The 27,513-nt window shown below is 41.5% G+C and overlaps 1 protein-coding gene across 1 annotated transcript in view; it reads right to left on the bottom strand.

The window, feature by feature from the left end:
* Positions 1-554: 554 nt before the first annotated feature.
* Positions 555-27,513, bottom strand: part of AKR1D1 (aldo-keto reductase family 1 member D1) — a 34,928-nt gene continuing 7,969 nt past the window's right edge. Inside the window, exons 2-9 of the mRNA XM_015867119.2 lie at positions 19,947-20,114; positions 15,361-15,477; positions 10,430-10,507; positions 8,311-8,433; positions 6,196-6,305; positions 5,602-5,767; positions 4,787-4,869; positions 555-716 (exon numbers count right to left, since the gene is read on the bottom strand). Coding sequence (XP_015722605.1) covers positions 674-716; positions 4,787-4,869; positions 5,602-5,767; positions 6,196-6,305; positions 8,311-8,433; positions 10,430-10,507; positions 15,361-15,477; positions 19,947-20,114 — 888 coding nt within the window. The 3' untranslated portion in view covers positions 555-673. The remainder of the gene's footprint in view (positions 717-4,786; positions 4,870-5,601; positions 5,768-6,195; positions 6,306-8,310; positions 8,434-10,429; positions 10,508-15,360; positions 15,478-19,946; positions 20,115-27,513) is intronic.

Genomic DNA, 27,513 nt, shown 5'->3' on the forward strand with positions numbered 1-27,513 from the left:
GTGCTGGATCCAGGATGGCTATGAGATGCATTTGCAGCATGCTATGCAATACCATCCTTGCATAGTAGCTCAAATGTGAAACCAGACTGATCTGTGACTCACTGAGGCTCCTCAGATGAGGTAGAACGAAAATGAACATGTTTATGTGTTTGGGTCTGAACTTGTTGAATGTAGTGTCAAATAATCTGGTCAGGGTAAAATATGCTTCACTCCATGTACTGACGGATGCTTAAATTTACATGTACACAAACTTGAAATACTATTAGCTCCCTGCTTCTAACTTTCTCTTGAGCTGTGAAACAGTGTGATGCTGCTTTATATCTACTAAAGCAGAAAGTCTTGTTTCAGATTTGTTGGAGAATGTGCCCTTGAATGAAGACTGTTTGGCTTGAATGAATGAGTTTCATCTTGGGAGATGTTCAGTTTTATTTGTTGTCAGCTTTGCAAATTCAGTGTTTATGGTATTGAAACCTACTAGGCTAAAAAACTAGACTTGCCAGCTTACACAGATCTGCTTTTCAACATAAAAAACCAACTGATAAGACAACAAGAGGTAGAATTCATAGTTTTAATGCTGATTTGAACAGTCTCCCAGAAAAAGGAAGCACCAAACATTGGGTCTCTTTTAGCCAAGTATGATGTTGGATTAGGAACCTGCCTGGACGCTTTGTTTTCAGTATTCATCACTGAAGGGATATTCTGGATGGTCACGCCACCTGTGGAGAGATCATATTGAATAAGTGAGCCTCCCGGGATATCACAGCACTGGTGTATTCATACTGTGACTAGCAAAACTCTTCCCTAAAGAGGGGAAGACTTATAGGAAGACTGTTCTGCCGATTCTGATACTGCCTGCCCTGAATAATCTTCCCTGCAGAACAGACAGAGTACACCTGTGCATTTAAGGAGAGGATAGTGAAGGACCATTTTTGAGGTCTGTAGATAACATTTCAGATCTTGGACTAGTTAGCCATTTCTTCAAGTGGCTGCCATATCTAGGCTAAGTCTGGCTGTCCCTGTTCCTCAAAATTCACTAGTTCAGCTGAAGTGCAGATGCACTGCTAGATTAATAACACCAGTAACAGAGTGTTCATAGAAGCTTTGGGATGACTCCTTTCAGGAAAGAAAGGAGTAGTCATGGCTGCATGTAGCGATGCTAGGGGCACTTAAGACTCTATCTTAAACACTGCATATTCAAGGAAGATGCATGGTCCTGGAACATTATAAAAGGTAAGAGGTAAGTTCTGAGGGTGAACACTGTCTGTCTGTTAATGGCCAACTTAAGAAAGAGGTAGTTGAGTGAGGAAGTGTGGGTTTTAATGTTTTTTATTTTTATTTATTTTAGAAGATGGTGCTAAACCACAAGTCCTGGCTTGACAGACATTTTCCACTAGCAAAATCTAGAGTTTCTGACAAACTCTCTCAGGTGCACCATGGCAGCTGGTTGCCTTGCCTTACAACATAGCACAACAAATACTGGCATTTATCCCATATGTGAATCGTTCCAATTTGGGAAGGATACATTTCACAATATTGAAGTTAACTGACTGGAAGACATCAAGCATTTTGAATTGGTTGTGTCAAAACATTTCATTCTGATATTCAGCCAAGATGAATTGTTTACACATTAACAGATTGAGATGGCTCAAAAAAACCACTTTGTCATGTTTTGTTTTCAGCATAATTTGACAGTCTCTCAGCCACCACTGCTATAATATCTAGTTTCCATCCATGGAGCATTCTTTCTACTCAGGTCACGTGTGTTCAAAGACCAGAGTCCTCTTGTGTGCCAAAATTATTCACTCAAAGGAGAGAAGATAGCTTGGAATAACTGGTAAGGAAGAATGTCCATAGCATAATTTGGGAGGACAAAAGAAATTCGGCAGATCGATTAATGTAAAACTTGCCAAAAAATACTTCTAAATTTCTCAAGGGAAGAAACCATTTCAGACTAAGATTTCCTGGGCTACTCTTGTCTCCATTTTTTTCTTTATCTTCTCAGATGTCTAACTTGCAGCTCACTCCAGTTAGTGTGATATCCTGTTCCGATGGGCTTACTCACACCATCAGAACAAAAGATTTGAACATGGCAGCTGATAACTGTTGGAGCCATGGGAAAGTCGTATTTTTCCATTTGCTGGAGTTTGCATTGCAACAGTGGAAGGCTCTCCACGATGCTGGCTAACCAGAAATTTTTCTATATGGTAGTTCGACCTTCTCAAGTATCTTTTTCTGGATAAAATAAGGCATCTGTCTAGGCTTGCAAGTCATCTGTTGTACTATCAATTCCAGACGCTTTAGTGCTAGTGGGCAGATACAGGTTTAATTGCTCCATACAGAGCAAAGTTACTTTTCTAATAAGTTATTTTTTTTAAATTGAGGCCAGACTGTACATGCCACTTCTTCGAAAAAGAGAGTTGCCAGTGTCTATCCCATACATGCTGCTTTCCTTGTCCCAGTAGCCTCCTGTGACCAAATTTAGTCTAATAAATCAAAACATCTCATGTGTTAGCTTCGGATTGGTGACCTTGAAAGTTCTCTTCCCATGGGCATTTACCTCCTCTAATTTTGCTTCTGGAAAAGGCTTTTTCTGAACCAGGGCTACTTTTAATGTATATTCTCACTAACAAAAGTTAAATGATGGTTAAATTATGTCCTAACTTAACCTGGCCTTGTAAAATCAAACAATTTTCAACCAAAACTCACATAAGAATTTGCTAGGCCATTTGTGAGAAGCTTCTTGGAACTAAGTGCTGCTAATTAATGGAAGGTTAATTTAAGTTTTCTGAAACTAAGCTTCAGAGCACACTGCAGAGCTTAAATGTGAAAGATGAACTCTATTATGATGCTTTTAACTTAGTTAACATTTCCTGTCATGTTTATCATGGTACGTGGTTTATTTCTTCCTTTGCAACATTTCCCTTATCTTTTGAGCAACAGTTGACATTTTAGAGAGATATTGATGCTAGTGTCCTGCTTTTCATTATTATTAGTGCTTGAGCGCACTACAGTTTAGCAAGATGTAGATGACTCAAGGTAACAAGAGAAGTACATGGACGTGAATCCCTTCAGCAATTGGCTACACACTGAGTGCCCTAAAAAGGGGAAAGAATATTTTGCTCTTAAATTGTAGATACTCTTAAGTTCAAGGTAAAACAAATGGCCTTTCTCTCCAAAAGAGATTTGGGTCAGCCTGAGCCTTCTAGGGCAGTGCAACCTGATAAACTACTTTGTGATTTTAAGATTTAGATCATAAGCAGCAAGAAATGAATTAGGAAGTGGTCTAGCAGTTAAACAAGCTTTGTGGCTTTCTCCTTTTTGTACAAGTGGATAGAACTCAACATGAGAATAGGAGAGGTGTCTGAAGACTGGAGGAAAGTCAAGGTCACTCCAGTCTTCGGAAATAGCAAGACGGAGAAGCTGGGAAACTACAGGAGGGTCAGCCTCACCTCTGTCCTTGGGAAGGTGATAGAACAACTTATTCTGGATGTTACCTCCAAGCAAGTGGAATTAAAAAAGGTTAAGAGTAGTAGTTAACATGTATTTATCAAGGAGAAATCACACATGACTGATCTGGTAGCCTTCTGTGACACTGTGACCAGTTGGGTAGATGAGGGGAGAGCAGTGGATGTTGTGTACCTTGACTTTAACAAAGCTTTTGACTCTGTCTCCCATAACATCCCTACTGGTAAGCTTAGGAAATATGGGATAGACGAGTGAACAGTGAGATGAACTGAAAACTGGCTGACTGGCAGAGCTCAGAGGTTTGTGATCAGTGGTGCCGAGTTTAGTTGGAGACCTATAGCTAGGAGTGTTCCCCAGGGTTCAGTACTGGGTTTCATCTTGTTTAACATCTTCATCAAAGACCTGAATAAAGGGATAGAATGGGAACTCATCAGGCTTGCTGATGATATGAAGCTGGGAGGAGTAGCTGACACACCAGAAGGCTGTGTGCCATTCAGCAAGACCTGGACAAGTTGGAGAGTTGAGCAGAGGATCCTTGTGAAGTTCCAAAAGGGCAGTTTTACAATCCTACACCTGGGGAGCAATAACAATCTGCATCAGTATGAGCTGGGGCTGATCTGCTTGAAAGGATCTCTGTGAAGAATGACTAGGGTATCCTGATTGACAGCAGGTTGTCTGTGAGCCAGTAGTGTGGTCTTGTGGCCAAGAAGGCCAAAGATATACTGGGAAAAGATATACTAAGGGAAAAGGAGCAGATCTCTTCTTAAACTAGCTCCCTACTGCATATTTTTATTGTTTATAGTATTGCTCTTAATTATTCTTCTATGCATCATTTTAGGATAAATTGTCTCCGGAAACAGTAGGGCTACAATTCATAAGCAGTAATATTTGCAAACATGAATGCATGCTGAGCACTGAGAGAGAAGTTGGGAAGGAGTGGAAAGACAAGAAAGTACTCCTATTTGAATATCAGAGCTGGTATTCACACTGGTGGTTAAACATGGTCAATACTATAGCTTGTGACTGGCTGAGATAGCTGTCTCAACACATAGTGAGTAAGGAGTTGTAGAGATGGAATAGCCAGAAACAGACATCATCTTCTGGGTGGGCACTTGGAATCTGAACTTTCAGCAAGTGTTGCAAGCTTATTTTTGTGAATGGTCTGAGGTTTTTTCAGACTGCATTGAAAAGCTCCTTCTTCAAAGTTCTATCTTAATGTAAGGTTGATTATAAAATAATAATATTAATAGGAAGTGTTTTCTTTTTAAATCTTCTCATAAAAGAGTGTTTGGTGAGAACTTAAGACTCATCCCGGACTTACATTAAAAGTTCCACGTAACGAACATTTTTGTTCAGGGCTTCAATTTCTTTCATCTCTTTCTCGGTGAGAGAGAAGTCAAAGATCTATTGGAAGAAAACATTCAGAATAAGTTAGAATATCTTGTCACAGGTAATGTTCCAGATTTCAGAAGTCCAGTAAAAGTCCTCCCCTTTCTTCTTCCCAAATCCATACCTGCTTGCATTTGTATGGACATCTTGAGGGCATGTGTAATCAAATGTGACTGAACTTATTCACTTCTCCAAGAAGAGAGAGATAGTCTGGCATGTACTGGGCCGTTAGCTTTGAATGGAATACATTGCCAGAGAAAGTGGATAGCAGTGTGGGTAGAGGGAAGGGACACAGGGAAAAATACTTCCACTAATTTTGGAGTGGATGGAGTGGTCGAGCCAGTTGTTTTCAGGTAGTTTGGTTATAAGCCTTTTTGGCATGCCCATATATAGCACCTTCCCTTTCCCAGTAATACCACTCCGTAGATGAAGATGAGTCAGAACAGGTCGGTGATAGCTGAATACCTCCAGCCAGCCATTCTTGGGCTATGGATCTACCAAGTGTCTTTGTTTCACTTGTGCTGCTCAGTGCAGTAGTGGGAACTAGAATTCTTTCTCTGTTCTGCTCTGGTATTGTCATACTATAGTGCTATTAATTGATGGTGTCAAAAAGAATCAAACTGACGTTGGTCAAGATTTGTGTCTGTAGCCACAAAATAGCCCCTACGAAAGGCAGTTTTCCCATCTATTTCTATTCTAATTTAGAGTAAATGGATTCTTTTCTGTACCATCAGAGTGAAAATTTACCTGAAAATTCTCTCTGATGCGTTGCGGATTGAAGCTTTTTGGGATGACCACCACTCCTCGCTGCATGTTGAAACGCAATGCAACCTGTGCAGCTGTCTTATTGTACTTTTTGCCAATGGCATTCAACACAGGATCCTCCAGTAAAGGAGGGGAGGATACATTTACCCTGTAAGAGAATTGAGGAAAAACATAGTCTCACTATTTTTGTATGTTAAAACATACAGGCATCTACTCATTCATGGGCAGAATATTGCACCTTTAGACAATACTGTGAATGATGGAAGAGAAGCTTTGACTCTCAAAAGAAACTTCTTATATCATTTCCTAACATAGATTTATTTTCTGCTACCTCAGTAGAGACTTCCACAGTCTCTTTCCAGCAGAGGAGTCCTAAGGAGACCTCCCATATAGGCACCTGGCACTTTTGATGACAACACGCATCAGGAATGTTACAAATTTACATTCACAACTATAATATTTAGACACTCAAGTTCAAAACTACTCTGAAAAGGCATTTCGCCCAGATCCATCAGTGGAGACTTATTTCTCTCCAGGACGATGGCACTGCTATTGGAGAGTAAGATGGGTGCTTACCATGTTTCATCCCTTGAGGTTCCCAATGGACTGTACCCAACAATAACAATGTCGTGTTGCCTGCAATATTCTAGGAGTTTGGGTTGGGTGAAATAGGGATGGCATTCAACCTACAAAAGTAACATAGAAAGAATGTTTAATCAGTAAGACCAGATATGGAAGCAGATGATATTGCAGTATTTGTAAGTGCTACAGATTAAATATGACTTCTTGGCTTTCAGGAAAGGATATACATAAGTTAATGAGTATGGAAATTTGATTAGAATTCTAATGGTATACTGCCGGGTGATGGACTTTTTATTTATTTTTTTCTGGTGGGCAGCAGATCAACATCTGGAGAAGAGAAGGTTGCGAGGTGACCTCATTGCAGCCTTTCAATACCTGAAGGGAACTTACTCCCAGGAGGGGAGTAAACTCTTCGAAAGGGCTGATAATAGCAGGACTAGGGGAAATGGTTTTAAGTTGAAGGAGGGAAGATTTAGGTTGGATGTTAGGGGTAAGTTCTTTACTAGAAGGGTGGTTAGGTCCTGGAACAGGCTGCCCAGTGACGTTGTGGATGCCCCGTCCTTGGAGGTGTTCAAGACCAGGTTGGACAGGGCCCTGGGCAACCTGATCTAGTAAATGTGTATGTTTGTTGGCCCTGCTAGGCAGGGGGGTTGGAACTACATGATCCTTGAGGTCCCTTCCAACCCGGGTAATTCTGTGATTCTGTGATTCTGTGATCTATGATTGTAATTTGGCTGTAGGGCATTTGTATTGGTCTCAATGGAAAGGCAGCACTAAGTGGGGAGGTGGAGGTGAGGGAGACTGACTAGGCTGAGAAGGCAACCAGTCTCATATAGGTCAGATCACTGGTTCTCTGTCTTTTCAGCATGGCTAATGTGATGCCATTTTTAGGGTAAGTGTTGACAGAAGCTGTCCTGTATAGAGAAGTGAGCAGGTATATGCAAGAGGTGAGAGATTTCCACAGTGGGTATGATCTCGTTATGAGCTTTGCCCTCTTATACTGTGAATATTGTCCTTAATTTCCTTACAGGAAGGGATTTTCTGGAAGTGCTCTCACACTCTGGGAAAGGGATATCTACAAGGTGACAGAGAAACCTGTGTTTGAAAGCAGTCTGGAGATGGCTGGCACATCTACGCTTTCTGTCTGCCTGCCTTAATCTGAGCTTAATATTTTGCCCAGTTTTTCTTGACCCCATGAAGCAGTAGAAATGCTCAGTGCAGTCCTAGGGGCACTCAATGAGCAGCAGCTGCATTTTGCAGCCACTGGCAATGTTAGTACCAATGAAGGGTGCTGGAGTTTCTTCCTCTTTCAGTCTGTCCTTCCCTGTGCCAACTTCGGCCCTCCAGGCTACACACTGGGGATAGGAAGTTGGTCCCAGCTGGTCTCTGACCTCTGATACTGCTAATGTGGATGCTCATCTGTGCCAGATGAGTCTGAAAAGTTTCCCAGTGACTTCTAGAAAATACAGTGAGCTGCCAAATGCCTTTCAAAGGTATTGAGCATTTGGATAGGTCACTGCCACATCCCTCCAGCTCAGAGACCTACTACTGTGATTAACTTGGATGACACCTATCATCTTCATAAGCTTATTCAGCTCCAGTTGGTTGCTTTATTATTTTTTCCCCTTTTAGTTAATGTTTTTCTCCAGCTTTTATTGAAATTCTTACAGGAAAGGCAGAAGAGAGAAAGGAATTACATCTAATGGCTGTTAAACATGGGAAGTTTAGAGTGATCCAGGGTCTCTGAAATTTAGGGTTGTTTAGGATTAGCATCAGCTGAAGTAAACATGGTTTCACTGAGGACTAGTTAGCGCCAAATGGTTTGTCTTGGGAACTTTTTGGATGCAAAGTAAGGAACATAGCAGAGACTGCAGAGGCCATGCAGCTTGACACAGAAACATGAATTTTATAGTCCTGGGACAGAAAAAATAAGAAGAGTGGTTATTCAAGTTTTAACTTGAGCTTAGGACGAGTAATATTTTCAAGCCAGTAAGCGTGACTAGATAGAGGGCAGCAGCTGTGGCAAAGCATCACCCTACTTCATAGGCTTTGTGTTGCCTCTATCTCCCCTACTGCTGTGGTACTGCTGCCCTTGGCTTGAGGTCATACCTGGTTGCTGACAGGCTTGTGCTTAAGTCCTGGCTTGTTCAGGATCATCTCCAGCTGCCTGCGGTTGAAATTGGATACTCCAATAGACTTTGCCAAGCCTGCGTCTTTACATGCTTCCATGGCCTGCAAAGACAGCAAAGATTAGTGGAATCTCAAATGCTGGCTTGCTTCCTTGAAGTGTGCATTTTGGAGAGGTAGAAGCCAGCCCATTCTTGAAAGTGTGGAAAACTCCTGCAGTAGCAGAGCTAGCAGTCCTATCATCATGAAGGCTGGTGCTATTCCACTGTTTTAAACTTTGGTTTTGCTTTCCAGACCAAACCTTAACGTTTTCCCATGAAAGTAGAATTTGTCTGGAAAGCAGACAGGTTATATTTGAGAACACAAAGTAGGAGAAAAAGGTGGGAGAAGGAAATTTTAGGTGTTGTATGTCTCAAACAAATCCCAATAGCTGAGAAAGCTTTGTGAATGCTGGATATGAACACTCTATGCCTCTTCATTAAACTTCATTTGCTAAGCTGTTAAGAGAGGCTCCTTCCCTACGTTTTCCTACAGTCTTCCCCATTGCTTCCTGAAACTGCACACAGGTGATTTAGGGGCTGTTCAAGGCAGCACAGACATAGCTGGGGAGCTCATTGCCCCTCCTGCAGGCTTTGTTATACTTTTCTGTCTCGAAGGAGCTGAAAGCAGGGAGGTAGGAGGCACCAGGTATTTGATGACCTCTAGTTGGCCCTATATGCTTTGTATCACTCAGTGACAAGTCAGCAAATACAGTCATATGGAGACTTTTTTTTTTCCTTGCTGGCACCATGCTGAAAGAGTGAAATTATGTGGATTGAGTTTAGCCAGGTTTATTTTGATTGTTGCTCTCTTTTTTAAGCAGTCACCAGTACCTATTCTTCCCTCAGCCTTTTTGCTGAAAAGAGAGACCTTCTACGGTATATCCTTTACAATAAAGTGCCAGCTAGAAGTGTTCAGACAGCTGCTGTTTTGAACAACTAGTTGTGAAAAAGGGAAGTTATTACATCAGCTCCAGATGGGGAAATAAACAGCTAATATGGGAGTCCTGAGCCCCATGAGATTCCGACTGGATGCCTTTGCTGCCAGAAAAGGTCCCGGGATCTCTTCCACTCTGAACTTTTGCTCAGGATTTCATCCATTCTCTATCTTCATCTGCTAGACAACAAGTGGAGCTTAACTAGGATGTGACTATCCAGTTCTGGGCAATGCAGGCTGAAGTGGAATGTGGAACTGCCCGTGGTGACTCTCTTGGTGTGAACTGTGCCGAATTAGCAATGCTTTTGCAGCTCACTTGATGTGGAAGGAATGCTGAACATCTTTGGCTATGAAATAAAGGTTATTTAAGGCTTCAAAAGGTGGGAATGTGAGAAAATCACCGATCTCGCTTTCTGCCTCACCTGAGACTAAGTGGCAGTAAGGAGGTTTATGACATCTTAACTAACACACATCACAATTTTAGTATGCAGTCTTCTGGGGAAATGCTATTTTCCCGTAGGCTCCTTTAGCAGAATGTTCTTACATTCTCATCTTCTAACTAAATTAACAAGGGAGTGAACTTATTTTGATAGCAACTTTAAAAATGAATATTATTATTATTATTACTATTATTATTTTTAAATGATGAGCTTTAGGGAAAAAATCTGGTTTATGTTGAAGGAAAAACATTTCCTTTTTTTGAGGAAGATCCAATCACTTGCTCCTTCAGGGCTTCAACTTTCTGCTGCTGTTTGGGTTCTGATAAAAAAGAGAGGAAAAGGAGGGGGGAACCTACAGGTATATCAACTAGCAAATATGTGCTTGCTGAAAAAAAGGAGTACAGACATCAGATATCTCAATAATACTTTGTACTTTGTTCTGTTATAAAAAATAATGAAGTGATGGCAAGAAGCAATGTCTGTAGAAACAGGAGTCAAATTTATCCATGAAGCTAGTAGAATTTGAACCATTTGCTCTGTCAGTATGTCTCAGCTCTGCTTATGAAGGCCACAAGTAAAACTGAGAATGAGGATCTGTTGGTTTTGGTCTTTTTTGGTGGGTGGTTGTTTTTTTTTGGTTTTTTGTTTTTTTTTTTAAAGCATATATGGATATGGTGTTTGCTTACCTCCCAAGTGGCACATAAATTTGTCTCATGGTAGATAAATTTTCCATTTTCATCTCTTGGGTAGATTGCATCTCCAGGCTGAAAAGTAAAAGAAGAAAAACTTTCCCTCCTCAGAGCAAAGATCTTTTTTTTTTTTTTTTCCAGTCTTTCTACCAGCAAACATACAAAAATAAGTACACTCGAAAGCTTTCTGAAACACCCGAAGTTCAACAGGTCATTCATGCTGGGCTTACCACATCCTCCACTGCGAGACAGTCCTTGGATACACTTCTGGACTGTCATATGAGTGCATGCTTAGGAACTCCAGGATAGTCTTATTTTTCAATGAACTTTTGACCTTTACAGTATAGCAAACAAAGAATGAGTATGCTTCCAAAGTGCTGAGCTAGAGTGCCAGTCTGTATTCCTTTCCCCTTCTTTCTGTCCCTCCTTTCTTCCCCACCTTCCTCTGATCCTGTTTTTTCCTGGGCATCTGAGAAGATTACCATCTCAGTCCAGCTCCAGCTGGAGTGATCATTTCCAAGGTTTACTACTTTACTATTTAATTTACTATTATAACAATCTAAATGCACAGCTGTTGTACATGCTGCACATTTTTAAGTGCATTATCTGTGTTTCTTGGGGGCACTAGGAACTCTTCCTGTCTCTATGCTCCACAAGCAAGACTTCAGAGATGAGTTATGAGCTGATATCTCACAATGTGAGCTTTTTTTTACTTCCTGCAATGTATATTGCAGGCAATGCATTAACATCGCCTTCCCTTATGTCTGACTGTAATTCCACCTTTTTTTCCCATGAAAATCCTTCAGCAGTGTTGAACGTTTTGTCTGACTGCAAACTGCTACATTTCAAATGACTGGATGCTAGATGTTGAAATGATAATTCCTTGCGAACAGGATTCTTGAGTTCAAATTCAAGGCATTTCATGGGAAAAGTGAGCCTAGGGAAAACACAGCCTCAGATTGCAGGCACCAAGTTACAGTCACAAGCCTGTCTCCTTCAAATGTGCTGGCTTTCCTCAATGAATTCCCCAAAGATGACTTATTGCCTTTGTTGCTGTGTCTGTGCTGGAAAAAAAACTTGCCTAGAAAGAGGCAGGTGATTATTGACCATATTTTTCTACCAGAAGGAAAACTATTTGTCATTGTAATTTGAAACGGAGAGAATTTATGAAACCACACTGATATATTTTGGAACAAAACATTTATCCTCATGATATCTGAGCAAGTTATTCAGAGACTATGAGCTTAGGGCACAAGGGCACAGTGATTTCATGGAGTTCTGGGGGTGGCTTTGAATTCAAGAGTTTTTACCCTTTTTCAATCCATTAAATTCTGCTCAACGCTACCTCTTTTATAGTAGTTAATGTTACGTTACATATAGGAGTCAGCAATTACACTAGTTCAGACATGCAGCATTTTTCTCTTATTTCTAGCCCTTCTGTTCTAAAAAGCCAACAAAATTGTGATGAACGTAGCTTGAAGGTTGAGTTTGTGGTGTCAGCTACTCTGGATTTTCACAAGGATAAATCCTTGCTTCTGCTTCCATGGATCTACAAGGTTTCTGCTCAGTAGTCTCCAGGAAGTACTTCCTTTGTCAAGCTATGTTGGTTTTGTTGTTTTTTTTTTTAAGTAAACAGGTCCCTGAATGACAGATCTGATAGCAGATGGATAGGAAGGGATAATGTACTGACGGTGTTTTGCAGGTAACATGGTGGTGGTTGCTAAGTTTTTGAAGTCTCTCAGATGTTTGGCACATTTCTCACCTTGAGTTCTTATGGACTACACATCACACTGGTCATTGGTACAAATGTTCATCTTCTCTTGCAGTTGTCTTGGAGACAGCCACACATCTTACACTGAATACAGCACACTGAATACAAGGTGGCCTTCTATCATGTTGTTATGCAAGCATTGAAACAGTTGGGACAATGCTGCTATGCAGTGCTATGCCATGCTCACGTATTTCTCAAAGTCTGGGGACGCTCCAAAAGCTACCAGACAATTTGCATATTTGAAGCACAGCAGTTGGTAGCAACTGAGAGGAAAAGCCTCCTCCCGTGATAATGATTTCCTCACCAACACAAATGCAGGGAGACAGGTCTGCAGGTCCCATTGCCTTCCCAAAATGTTCTCTGACACATGTGCTTTCTCAAGAAGTTAATGTAACAAATTGTAAATGCCTATTGTGCAAGCAGGACATAAAAGGTCAAGTAGTGAGGCTATTATTCTGTTTTAATTTATTCTTTTAAAATCCCAAAAAGATACTTAAAGTGAGTTTGTTCAGTTTAAGGCTAGAATATATCTTTTTTTCTGGTAGACGATAAACTAACTTAGCTGGGAGGGATCTAGAGATTATTTAGTGCATGGGTACCTGTTTACTGACCATCTGACTAGAGGCATCTGAAAAACCTCCCAGTGGATACAAGCTCCTGAAGGAGAGGCATGTGATGACTTGGAGAAGGCCTGAGAGTGCTGGGGTGTGCCCAGAGAAGGGCAATAAAGCTGTGAGGGGCCTGGAGCACAGGAGTTATGGAGAGCAGCTGGGGGAACTGGGGTTGTTCATTCTGGAGAAGAGGAGCTCAGGGGAGACCTCATTGCTCTCTACAGTGACCTGAAAGAAGGTTGTAGTGAGGTAGGGGTCAGCCTCTTCTCCCAGGTAATGAAAGGTAACAGCCTTAAGTGTGCCAGTGCATGTTCACATTGGATATTAAGAAAAAAATGTCTCAGAAAGAGTGGTGATGCATTGGAACAGGCTGCCCAGGGACATGGTGGAGTCACCATTCTTGAAGGTGTTAGAGAACTTGTGTGGGTGTGATACTTAAGGACTTGGTTTCCTAGGGAAATATTGGTGGTAGGTGAAGGGCTGGACTAGATGACCGTGGAGGTCTTTTCCAGCCTTAATGATTCTATGATTTCTGTTTTGCCAGGGAAGAGGGGCTGAGCACCACCACCACCAGGCTAAGGGGAGGGAGAGAAGTCCTGAATGGAGAATCCCTATGAGGGGGTGAACAAAAAGAAAAGGGAGACTCAGGCTAAAGTTAACAGGTCAGTGATTAATGTCACCCCAGATATCAGCCGTTCTTGGTGCATTTACAAGTACTGGCACAGTGGGGCTTTCCTCCTATGAGTGGTACTCTCAGGAAATAAATTCCTTTCTATCTGAAAGTCCCTGTGAGAACTTGCACCACTTGGCTGTGCAGAGGCATTTTCCTTTCTGACTTCAGAACAGGACTGTGAGCTCAAGTTCTTCACTGATTCCAAGCAGAAAGTAGTTTTGTTAGAAGGCATTTAAGGAGACAGATAAGTGCCAACTTTTGCAGAGTAGGACAGAGAAGGAGTCTGTTAGCGTGTTACACCTGTGCAGTTCTCAGCAAAGACAAGCATCGTGTTTGAGATGGGTATATTTTGTGAGGGAGGCAGCAAAAAAAGGAAACATTTGGCATAGAAAAATGTTCATTTTTTAAGCAGAAGGTGACTACTTTTTTAATCTCCTTCCAATAGAGGCATGAGTAAATCTGTGGGACTGCTACTTTTTTAACAGCAGAGCTTGTTGATACAAGCCTCGTGGAGTCAGATGTACATTACTTTAAAGCCAGCTGTCTATATCTTTATATTGTGAGACAGTGACCTTCGCTATGTGGGAGAGTGAACTACTAGAGAATACAAACACAAGAAAGGGGAAGCAGGAAATTGCAAGTGGTGGGAAATTTTTCAAAATACACCCAAAAGGATTCCATACGTGGGACTGGATAAATAAAGTTTTGATGTCTAAGTCCAGTACTGCTGCGGAGGTCTTAACAGGAAGAAGGAACTACAGGTCCAAGGTGATTGCTCCATTGCTAAATTGCTTCCTATCATCTCGTGCTTCTGGCAGTTTGGAATCTGTGGTACAATATAATTTTAGTAATTAAACAACTACCTTCCTTGCAAAAAGAAAAGAAAAGAAAAGAAAAGAAAAGAAAAGAAAAGAAAAGAAAAGAAAAGAAAAGAAAAGAAAAGAAAAGAAAAGAAAAGAAAAGAAAAGAAAAGAAAAGAAAAGAAAAGAAAAGAAAAAGAAAAAAAAAAGAAAAAAGATATGGCCAATTTAGCACTTAAACACCCCCACAGAAACAATTAGGTGGATCATTTCCTGGCCTTTGTCTCTTTTAGGAAAAAGGACTTAATTGGTTAAAAAAGTTTTTTGAATCTCAATTTTCTGATCTCAGTAGTACTTAATTTGCCTTCACATCTTGTACTTGCAAGTGAAAATTTTAGAGCAAAGAGTCTGTGAAACCAGAAAGTTGAAGGAGACTTACAAGAGCTAGTTGCAGGGGAAGTGTACAACTATGATGTGAGTTCCTCACATTCAAAGGTTTTGTGACTGTAAGAAGAAGTTGCCAAGAGCCAGCAGAATGAAGGAATATGAGGCTTTAACTTTTCAGACATTTAAGAGCAAGAAATAGACAACCCACATTTGGGGCCAGCTGTCACCTACTAAAGCTGAGAGGAGCACTATGCTTTAGGAGACTAAGATCACAGCTATGATTTGATAATCATAGTGCTCCTGAGGCTTTTCTATTTTTGAGATAGAGTAAGGGACATCTTCTCCCATCTTCTCCCTCCCCACACTCTGCCCTGGCCCCTCATTGCTTTCTACAACACCTGTGTTACTTCACCTACACTAGTTCTTTAGCATAATTAGTATTCTCAGTTTGGAGTCCTGTCCTTTCAGTGGAAAGGCTCAATGCTACAGCTGTTAGTAATGAATCTCACACACCTGTAAATCCCTCTGTGTGGGTAATGCAGAGAAATATGTGCAGGCACTGTACAAAGAAAATCATCTTGCATAACTACTATTTTCACTGTGGACTGGAAGCTACAACGATGATGCTAGATGGAAACCTTGGTTCAAGCCAAACATGTACTTTTTAGGGCAATTTTTCTTTTTACCTTGAAAGCCATTGGCAGCTCAATGATGTAGAGGTCGACATAGTCCAGCTGCATGATCTTCAGGGTCTTCTCCAGCGTGGGACGTACCAGCTCTGGTGGATGGCAGGTGTTCCACAGCTGGGGAAACAAGCACAGGCTCTTTCTGGGGTGTCATGAGTGACAGTGAGCATCTTCTAGCCAATTCCCTGCATCCCACACACTCTTGTACATCTGACAGAGACCATTATACACAGTATAAAGACATCATGCTCTACGATGCTGCAAGAAAAATGCAAGGGGCATTATCCCATCTTCTGCCACAGGAATTTGTAGAAGTTAAGACATGAATCCTCGCCCAGGACTGTCTGTCAGCTGACCCAGTAAAGCTACCAGATACCTGCTTGTTACAAGACAGGTTATTCAGAGTTGTGTTTATTGTAAACTAATGCTCAAGGAACTTAGGCAGATTCCTTTTGTTTTATGAGCTTTCCAAGCATATGCTTTCACTGGAAAACTTTGTTCCCACAAGAAATCTGTGGTCAGGTTTATGCTTGAAGGCTGAAGCTCATATCATGTGAGCTGGCTGTTGAATTGCCAAGCACCTGGCACAAAGAGGATCTTTTGGTTTTCTCCTGTGGCCATGGAGTCTGAGTGACTGCTGACGTAGCAAAGTTTTAACTCACTCCCCTATCCTCGCTGAAAGAAGTATTATTGTTTAGTTACCGTAACACAGGTGTGACTAGTTAAAGGACACCCTTTGCAACTTCTTTAATCAGAACCTGATGTTGCTATGGAGTGTGCTCAGTTGATTAGCTTGCAGTGCTACTTCTAACAGAACTCTGCTGATGCAAATCTCTTGCAAGAAGAGAATCATAGCACTGTAATTAGTAACCAAGAACTCTTAGTAAACCATTCTCTGGAGCTAAAATATACAAAAAGTGGAATTAACACACAGTAGGAGGTTAAAAGTACTATCTAGTTGCATAGAATAAGTTGGGCTATTCTATCTTTATTGGGGGGATGATGGAAAGGGTTGGCTGTTTGGGTGTTTCTTATTGTTTTTTGGTTTTTTTCAATGCACCAAACTGACATTTGGAGTCATGTTGAGATTTTTGGCACCTTTATTGGCTGGAAAAATACTGATGCTTGTTGGTACAGCCATTGTCTAACCAATTCTGCAACCAGTGCAGACAGTCACAGCATGCCAAATTGTAGAACGAAATCATTCTTGAGACGTGAAACACATGAACTGAAGCTTTCAGAAGATAAGAGGATAAGGTGTCAAAACATAGCCTGAGTAAGTTTTGAAGTATTTTAATTATTATTTACTTAGAGAGTAGACTACTTAGTTGTGCCAGCAAAGGCAAGGATGTTATTTTGAAGCTTTGCTGTCCTAAGAGCAATGCATATCTCCCTGCCCTAAGCTGATGCACTGAAGTGGCACCAGCACCTCAAAGTTCACACTGGGTCTTAATCCTGTTGCAAGGAATGAAGAATTTAAGGTCAGCGAAGTGTTGGCTACATGGGCTGAGGTGTAGCGCAGTACAAGGCTGAAGGTCCTGCTCTCAGTTTTAAGCTTTTATGCTGGATTTCCTGAAAGCCTTTGGTCTGGGTGTTATTTAAGCATTTGCCAATCTTTGGTTTTCATTTTACAAGTAAAATGAGATGTTCTTTTGAACTTCACATAGGTAAGGAAGTGAATCATTATACCCTTCATGTTTAGTTTGTTTTGTTATTTTAATTTAGAAATTTAGTAACTGGAGGTATGTTGACAGCTTAGGAGCTGTTTTTCCAAGTGTCCTTTGTAGCTCAGTGCTGCTGAGCTAAGTTCTTGCCAGTGAATATCCATCACTTTTAAAAAATGCAGAGGTTCTAAGGAAACAGCCTTTAGAAATAGCAAACATTTGTATTGCCTTAATACACAAATGCCATGGAAACTTAAGAGTTTCACAACTGTTTTCATGATTTGTACAAGTTGTTGTATTATCTACCTAAGTAGAACCCATGTAGACATTCGAGCAGACAAAGCTGCCAGCTGGCTTTGGCATTTCAGGACACCATATTTCCTGGAAATGTTAGTTATACTTTAATGAAAGAAATATCCTGGGATGAAAGAGGAGACCAAAAAAGGTCTTGCTATATAAGCCAAGAGAACTGCTGGCAATTGATAGAAAACCTCTAAAATTTCTGGATGCTGAGTTACTGTGCCTGACCAGCCAGCCAACGGTGAGAGCCAAGTGCAAGTGCCGATGATTTCAACTGGCAGTTGCAGCATAGTTGCACCAACTCACTATTCCAATAACACTGCCACACAGCGGGGATGTTCTTGTTAGTCCCTGCTGATAGTCCAGCCTTTGATTGGCATCATCTTTGTTCAAGAGAAGGCCTGTATGAAGGAGTTTCATGTGCAGAATCTTGTGTATTTATTTCCAGGACTTCTAACTCAGTGAGACTGAAGACAAACACAACTTTTGTACTGCCTACTACTTTCAAGAATGGTCTGTTACCATGTTTCCCAGAAGATGCAACATCTAATGTTGGTCAGTTAACTAAGAAGGTCCGATGTATCTGCTGTTTTGATATTTGCCTATAGTTTGTTCAGTGCACAGACGCATAAGCTACGCAAAGCTAAAGATATGTAAGCTCGTTGGACAAAGACCACCCAGTCCTGCTCTTCCTGGGGGGCTCAGAATGTCTGTTAAAATGTCTAATGAAACCTATTAAAATCCTGGACTGAGGGAATGATTTTTTTGCTGTATATTTTCCACTTCTGCATTTGATCACTTTAAAGCAACAGAGATGCTCTAATCAACATGTTCAACTAGAATTAAACCCTCATTTTATCAAGCACAAACAGGGCACAACAGAAGGATAAATCCATATGTCCTATCTCACAGTCACAAAGAAAGCTGGAACTACAGGCACTGACTGCCACAGTATTGCAAGTTGCAACCTTCATATTAGCAGGACTTGCAGTTTAGGGAACAATTGAACTCATAATCAAGAAACAAGATGAAATTTCGCAGCTGGCTCAATGTTTAAATAGTGGGTAAACATATCTAGTGATTAGATCAGACAACTGAACATAGAGAGGCCTAATAAAGTTAGGATAATAAAATTTTACCGAGAGGTGCTCTTTGGAGATCCTAAAGGGGGAAGCAGTTGTGAAAACAGTTATCCAGCTCTAATATTTATGTACAATTTTGTTTTTGTTTTGTTTTGTTTTTAGTTTGAAATATTACTGGTAATTTGTAGCAATGAAGCTACAAAATAGTTGAAATAATATATTTTAACTAAATTAATCAAATGTTGTGATTGAAATAAATGTATTGGCATATGAAAAACAGAGATTACCCTGATCAAAGTGGTAACAGGACTTGAAGCTTTTCTCAGGATGGCAAGACAGTGACTGTTACCAGTAGTGCTGAGCAGGGAACTAGGAGAAGAGTTGCATACTTCACAGACTGGAAACTGCTTTACTTGGAAGTTGCTCTATAGTTGTTGAAAATCCTCTTGGTCTGTAAACTACCCAATCTAAAGCTTATTTTCCCAGATCATAAAGCTTAACTAAATTGCTTGTAGTAAAACAGGCCTTTTATCCCATCAGAACTTTCACTCTAGGAACCGTATAATTATTTCCAAGGCTGTTGAGTAACTCCTGTGGATTACATCTTATTTGGGAAGGGAGAAAGGGAAAATATTAGGCTGTTATGTTCAAAGAAGCATTGCCGGAAGGGGAACTTGAGGCCATAAAGTCCATTAGAAACTGGACAGGAACCATGGACTTTCTGGCAGTCATCTGATCTTTTTTTAGAACTGTGTTCTCTCTTATGCCCGCAGTCTGGTCACTGTATTTGTAGCAGCTTCTATCATATGTTTTATTGGACAGGGGATTTCATTCTTCTAGCAGGGAACCTGCTCTTACAGCTGGGATTTTAAAACAATAGCTTGCTCATGCACTACTCCAGTCTTGTTACTGTAAAGTGAAAGTGTGATGACCTCTTCTCTCCCAGTGTGTTGATTCATGATCATAGAAGTCTTTAATGACAGATGATACAGTAACTTGGGTGTAGGTTGATTAGTAATTCTCTGGCAGCAGTACCAACACAAGCACTTGCTGTTCTTCTGTACATAGACACTTGCAAGCACGTGTTTGTTCCCACCCCTTTCATTGTGCAATCTCGGGGCAAATCTTTATGGGGAATTGCTCTAACAGAAAGTAACTCATTTGCAAGATCATTGTCCAGATCTGGCTCAGTATGTGACTATACAAATGCTTGTGCCAGCACAACACGTGTGACAGTAACAGCTCAGGTAGCACAGCTGAGTGTAGCAATGGTCTAAACTTGCAGGTACCTACAGTACCAGGCAGAACACGTACTGCATTGTTCCCATTGCTAACTCACATTTAAACTGAGAACAGTGATTACTGTGCTTTATAGCAAATCTAGTGCTGAAAATACTAAGACATCATGGTAAAAACAGGAAAGAATTACAAAGAATGCTGGATCTAGAAATATATTAGAAGTTGACCACTGGCATTTTTAAGAAAGCCCGTTCACAGAAATCCCAGATTTAGTGTAAAAAATTTGAGCATAACTTCTAACCTTGCCACAGTAGAAGATGTCTTCTCTCTTGATCTTTCCTTCAGCAATCTTCTCCCGGATGGCTTGTCCCACTTCATGCTCATTGAAATAGACAAAGGCACCATCAATATGGCGATAACCAGTATCAATTGCAATCTTCACCGATTCCAAACAAGTGCCTTTGGGAGTCTAGTGGGAGAAAAAAAAAGAGTAAATATAGTTCCAGCCTCCTGCTCACTTCTCATGCAATGCTGTAGTCATTGAGATAGGCACAAGGTTTATGCCTGTGTTCACCCATTCTAATCATCCCTCTTGTTGTCTGGATCTGGCTCAGTATGTGACTATACAAACACTTATGTCAGTGTAACATGTAGGACAGTAACAGCTCAGGTAGCACCACTGAGTGTAGCAATAGTCTAAACCTGCAGGCACCTACAGTACCAGGCAGAATGTGTATTGCATTGTTCCCATTGCTAACTCAGCTTTAAACTGAGAATCATGGAATCACCAAGATTGGAAAAGACCTTCTAGTCCAGCTGTCCACCTACCACCAATATTTCCAAAATAACCACGTCACTGTGTACAGCATTTAAACATTTCTTGAACACCTCCAGGGACTGTGACTCAGCCATCACTCTGGCAGCCTGGTCCAGTGCCTGACCGCTCTTTTGGAGAAGAAATGTTTCCTAATATCCAACCTGAAGCTCCCCTGGTGCAACTTGAGGCTATTCCGTGTTGTCCTACTGCTAGTTACACTAGAAGAAGCTGACCCTCACCTCATCACAACCTCCTTTCAGGTCATTGTAGAGAACAATAAGGTTTCCCCTGAGCCTCCTCTTCTCCAGACTGAACAATCCTAGTTCCCTCTACCACTCCCCATGAAACTTGGTCTCCAGACCCTTCTCAGCTTTGTTGCACATCTCTGGACACACTCCAGAGCCTCGGTGTCTTTCTTGTAGTGAGGGGCCCAAAACTGAACTGAACTGAGGTGTAGCCACACTCGATCTGAGTATGGGAACCATCACCTTCCTGCTTCTGCTGGCTACGTTTTCTTATACCAACCAGGATATCATTGGCCTTGGCTACTTGGGCATACTTCTGGCTCATGTTTAGCTGAGCCCAAACACCTGCATTTCAGCATCTGAACAAAAATGTGCTGTGTGATTTTCTTTAAAACTATCAAACATATGGAAATAGGCTGGAAAAATGAGCTAGAGAAACAGAATATTCTCTATGTGTCTGGGAAAGAGAAGTACAAGAATCTTCAGAAAGAACTGAATGTACTTGAGATGTAAATTATTTCAGAATTTCTCATCTAGAGAGTAACTTGCAACAGCTGCTTAATAAAATTCCTTTCTCAAATGGAAGAAGGCTTTTTGGTTGAGCGGAGCTGGTCAGCCTTCCATCTGGTTAGAAACTGCATGAATAGCTTATGACCCAGCTGAGCAGGAAGGAGGAGTTTGGATGTGTCCTCTTTCTTTTCAAACCAGTTTACTAGAGGTAAAAATTAGAGGTATTACAGTTCAAAGAGGGTCTACAGTTCAGGAGGGTCTACTTATACTCCTAGTTGTGGATAGACAGTTGCTCTACAATGTGGCTAAGAATCAGCAGGCTATTTAGTGCATGTTTATTTACCTCTTAGCACGTCCAAGAGACATTTCTGTATTTTGTGCTGCACTTTCAATTACTTATCTTTACTGAAATTCAAAGAGAGCTAGTTTTGTTGTTTTCTAAAAGCCATATTTTCTATAAGCAGATGTGGCAAGTAAAATATGTGCAGGGAAAGCAAGCAAAAAATTAGAAGTCTGGTCACAGAAAGTATCTGACTGATCACTGGACCAAAAAACATCTTGTTGCCACAGTTTGTTTAATGAGTGGGCAGCTCTAAGCAGTGCTGGTCAAGGGTTCTCAGTGATGCATAGCAACACTTTTCTCCCACTTTTCCATAGGATTGCTCTGCTAAGACAGGAACATCTGATTCATTTAAAGGTGCAATGGGATGTTGAAGGACCCTAGGACAAAGATCTTTTTCACATCCATGGAATAAAGGTTGATGAAGGCTTATTGAGGACACATGGGATCAACATCTCTGTCTTTAAATCCCAGATCTGCAGCTGGCAGTAGGTTATTTGGGACTAACAGGAGTGTATGCCTGTGTGCTCATTTTGCTTCTCAGCATCCCATCCAGGCTGACAGTGTTGGATAGGACTGAGTTGGCTTCTGTTCAGATTCAGGGGGAGAGCCGTCTGCCTAAACATTACTTGAAACACAAAGCTGCTCATGCTTGCCCTTATTTACTGCAGACCTGACTGAGGACTGAGAGGCAGAAAGGCACAATTTGACAAGCTAAGATAATTAGAACAGTGGCGATGCAATATTGTCTGCTTAATTAAGAGAAACAACGAAACACTTGTTAGAATGCTTTGCTGCTTTCACTGTGGGAGCCCACAGGGGCATGCTCAGCCCCACCAGGGTTCTTGCTGAGATGTTAATGGGACATAATGAAGATCAGGGCAGCTAAAAGCCTTTCAGGAGCAGTCAATGGGTAGTTTTCTAGTTTTCACTTGGGACACGTTAGGAGCATGAGACATAGTGCATTGACAACTTTCAGCACATTCATTGCTTGTCCCTACCTGAACCTGCAAGGACCAGATTTGAGGAAGGTGAGAGACAGAAAGCTCCAGCATGAATGCTATGGGTCTGCAGTTACTGGTGACAGCAACATCAGACTTGTCACAGTTATGAGCTGCGAAGGGCTGTGGGCGTGAGTGCATGGCTGCGGCTGACCAGAAAAGTAAGCAAGCTCAGCTGAAGGCTCTTGTGAGCTCATGAGCAAGTAATGGATAGTAATCCAAAAGAGAAATATATTTTAAAAGTGCAGTCTGTTTTCCATATTAAACCTGATTTTTCAAACACTATGACTTTTAGACATTTTCAGCCTGTTTGCTGTCTTTAATGTGTGGATAAGCAGAACGTTCAGATTACAATGACATGGTACCTTAGTACAGATTAATAAGTGCCTGTTTTTTGTTTGTTTGTTTCTTTTTCCTCTTTGTTGAAGAATCAAAAAACGGGGTGTGGACCTGATCCCAATATTTCTTCTCTTTTCTCCTTGCACTCTTATGAGGTTGCATGAGCACAGTTCCCAGTTGTTTCCTCAAGCTTTAAACTAAACTCCACAAAGCAAGTAAATGTTGATTACTAAGTTCCATAATTTCTCATACATCAGGGCTGTTTTGGTCAGCGATGAAAACAGAAAGAACGTGGAATAAAGAGCAGAACCTCTCAGACTGGGGAATGGTATCTATGCAGACATGGGAGGAGAGGGTAACAGAGGGAAATGAGCAAGCTTGCAGCTACTTCAGTTGGCTTTGCCTGAATAGACTAACTTATATTAGTGCTGAACTTCTATGTGTTTCTTAATTTTTTGCATGGGACTTGTACACATCTGTACAAATAATCTTGTGAAAGACTCCTCCATCTCAAGGATTAATCTTATTCTTTGGGGGCTGGAGGAGGTTTTTTTTGGATCAGGCCTTGATTACCAAGGGCTGTAGATGGGTTTACATTAAGTACAAATGTTTTCATTGCACTAGTTCATTTCATCTGATGTGGTGTATTAGCTCTGACAGATTCTGGTTTAAGGTGCTTCAGATAAAAATGCAAGGGAGAACCCAGGGAACAGTTTTTTGGAAAATCCTGCCTTTATTGAACCCTCCGAGCTGAAGGCCTGGGACATCTGTAAGTCTGGAAACTTTATACCATGTGTTTATTTTCATTCTGATGGAGAAACTATCATCTCTAGCATTTCACATATCTAATCCTTCCAAATCCTGCAGTAATGGGCTGTGGTAAGCTGTGCTGATGAGTTGCACAGGCTTGTCATGTTGTGGTTTTGCCACTTTTTAGAAGCGCTGCCTTAAGTGTTGTATCTTATTCCATTGTTTCTGACAGCCCGTATTAAAACAGTGTGACCCAGATCAACGCTGCTCATCTGTCCTTCCAACAGAGGAGGCACAAGCCTGGATCTCTCCTTTCTACCCAGGCTGAGAGTTTTTTTTCTTTCCAGTCTTTCATGGAGATAGAATCTCCCATGAGACAACACAGTGCTGTGTAAGGTTTGGCGTCTCCACCAGCACAGCTAGGCCTCGTTGGCCTTGATGCAGGCAATGCAAAAAGAGGCTGTCCATGCTGCCTATTCTCTTCAGGCAGCCCTCTATATGTCCTTACTCCATTTCCCTACTAAGCAGGGGTCACGCGTGGAGCAATACAAATATCTGCTGAGGCAGCAAAATGTCCCAGCACGGTGCTATGAACCTTTGTGCTTTGCAGTAGTCATCCAGGAGACACTGGCCTTAAGACAAACTTTTTACTTCTTTATTACTTTCTATTTAACCATAGACAGAAGGTGTGCTTGACTCTTAGCTGTAATTAATGCTTCAGCTTCTAATCAGCTGCCCTGCACGCATGCTACTTTGATCAAGGGCTGTTATTTTAGAACCGGAATTTTATAACCACTTGTACATTGTAGGTCAGATGTTATCTGTGGTGCTCTTACACTCAGTCACTAATGTGTGCCAAAACAGGCATTACATTTATTACATCTATTCTGATAAAAGAAGAACCAGTCAGTTGAGTAGAACCACTCACTGTATCACTAATAACTCCTTTAATAGCACCTAAGTTATTTTTAAGATCATACAGTTTAAAGAAATAGCACACCGGTTTTTTCCCTCCATCAATCAATAGCTTGTAAACCTACCAATTTACCGGCACGCACAAGGGATTATACCTGCAATCACTTCCTTCAGAACCATGATAAATAAATCTGACAGAAGGGTGAGGGAAGCAGACTCAAATCTGCTACTTCATTGAAAGAGAAAGAAGCAATTTGGCTCTTTCTCCATAAATGAAGTAGCCAACTGGCCAGTTACCACATTTTATGAGTCTGAAAAAGCAATGTGCTTCATCAGGTCTGCCTGTCTGAAAGGGTCTGCTCTCTTTTCCTCTGAAACCATCAAATTTTTCTGGGGTAATGTTTGTTCCAGACACCTTCCATCACATCCTATTTTGTCAAAAGCTATTCTCCCTACCATGGAAAATATACAGCTTCAAATTTGCTCAGGATTACATGTGATCAAACCACTGGAGAATATTCTATTGTGCAGACATACCCACAAATTTTGTTGTTGCCTGTCCAGCAGAATAGTATTTACTTAGCAGTGTTCGTGGTAGTCCTACTGCAATTTAGTGTTGCATTTCAGTTTCCTGCCATTCATTCTGCTTCTTCTATAGCATCCTTCTCTGGTCAGCAATTTCCATCATCTTTCCAGCTGTTTAAGAAGGATTACAGTTACCTCTGAAGACAAAACTAGTGGAACACATCAGCAACAGCAATCTTGCATACAACAGCTGCCACAGGCAGTGCTTTTAAATATATTAACATCACTGTTGTAATTTATTCCTTATTAGTGCAGATGGCAAAAAGTTACGGTCTGACTCAGGCTCCCACGCTCTGCTTTGCTTTGCTTCGTGCATGCAGCTTTGCAGTTGCCCCAGCTTTGGCAGCCTCTGCAGTGCAAGGGAACTGGGGCAGCAGCAATGAAGGGAATGAGTAATTTGCCTTAGTGCTGAGCATCTAGTCTGGTTAATGGTATCTAGTCCCCCAGCTGGAACTGGTGATCCTGGGAGGAAGGGCTGGAGGTGTTGGGAAAGAGGGCTGTCTCGAGCTGCAGCTGAGTTACATGAGGGATCCAAACTGTGGGCTAAGCACTCCAGTGCTAACCTATAATTTAAGATGTGAAGCTGCTGTTTAGGAATCTTAGTCAGCTAAATACAGGAAGGAGAAAGTAGGTACATTCCTGGGCTCAGCGCCTCCGTCGCCAGAGCTCGGCACTCACACAGAGATTCTTATGCAAGTTTCTTGAAGCCCAATTGCTTATTTCCATTTGCCTGTTTTCTGGACAAGCTGGCAAAGAGGACTGACTTAAGATGTCAGGAGGAGAGCATAGAAAACGTGTACTGAAGGCAATACAGGAAAGCGCAGGTTGAGTTTACAAAGCCAGAGGATATAAGCCACACAAGGGTACATTCTTAGAATTGTTTAATCTTGTAAAGGAGAAGCTGTACTGTACACCTCTTTCTTGGAAAATGCAACTGCCAGCACATCTCTCTCTCGTACACAGGAAAATCTGGCTTTCCTCCCCCGGAAGTATTGGCAGCCACCATCCAGGAAGCAAAACCCGGAGAAGGGATCTCTGCAAAACCAGGGCTGAGAACAGAGGCAGAGAGCATAGCAGAGAGCCAGGAGCTGCTGTGCTGGCCTGGGGTTTGCTGTGCAGAAGAGTACATTGCCTTAGAAAGCGGAAGGTAGCAAATGTGCCCACAGTAGATGCAGTGAATGGTGATGCTCTCTTCCTCCAGTCACACGGATGAGCATGGATGAAGGGTGCCTTTGTCTCTAGCATGATGTCCCATCAGTGGTTTGAAGCCTGAGGTCTGATTGCCCAAACAGCAGCAACTTAGATTGCATAACTACAGATTTAGCATTTCTAGAATTCCTCTGACTTTGTTATTCTGGGATTTAGTCAAAGCTGTGTTCAGGAAAGCCTTATTATTGTAGCTGGAAGAGGCTGCTGGAGGTTTTCTTACCACTTGATTGCAGAATCCTCTGTTTTAGGATCACTGCAGCTTTTCAGTTAATGCAAACCTGGGCTGAAGGGCTGCCATGCCTCAATTTTAAGCAGCTAGAGCATTAAAGCAAACCAAGCAAATGGTGTGCACACCTGGGTGCTGTGCTCTCAGCATCAGTGAATTGGACTGGGGCAATTTTCTGTAGAGCTGAAGTGTACCGTATCCAGACAGCCCTAGAAAGCACATATCTAATTGCAAGGGTGGATGCTATCAAAATACCCTTCAAACAATAAATATGATCCCAGGGATGCAAGAGGCACAAAGGAAGGATGAAGCACCAGCTAGTGCAACAGCAGAGGGGAAATAAGAGGTTGCCAGTAGTTCTTCTGCTTCATTCCTTAGAGTTAAAGGGGAGAGGTTTCTGGCACCAGTTGGCATAAGCATTTGCAAAGACAGATGCAAAGCTTGGGGAATTCCACCACCTAGTTAGCTGAACCAACAAAAGCTGGCGTTGTTGAAGCTGAGGGAGGCATTTTCTGCACAATCTTTTCAAGTTTTGACAAATGCAGCCTCCTGGGTCAACTGAAGATGCAGCCCAGATGTTGGCTTCCCGTGTGAGCTGCGGGAACATGTTTACGCTGTTCTTTGGGGAATGGCAGGGAATCAGGGACACATGGGAGCACACAGGCACACTTAACGTATGGAGTCACTCAGGGATGTTTTAGAAAATGGAGCAGGTTTGTCTGGAAAATTGGGTTCTAAGTGTTCTTGCCAAAATGTATATCTTTCAATTGTGTTAATTCAGATGACTCACTTGCAGGGGTTCAGTTTTTCCACACTCTTCAACAATGCCGGCAATTCCCTGTCTACTCTCCTGTAGAACAGTCTTCGTAGCTTTGATTTACAGGGAAAAGCTTTCCCTGAGGTACTTGAGCAGAGTTAAAAATTCAACATC

The sequence above is a fragment of the Coturnix japonica genome, chromosome 1 (genome assembly GCF_054131305.1).
Source record: "Coturnix japonica strain WE chromosome 1, WE-NBRP24, whole genome shotgun sequence".
NCBI classification, from domain to species: domain Eukaryota; kingdom Metazoa; phylum Chordata; class Aves; order Galliformes; family Phasianidae; genus Coturnix; species Coturnix japonica.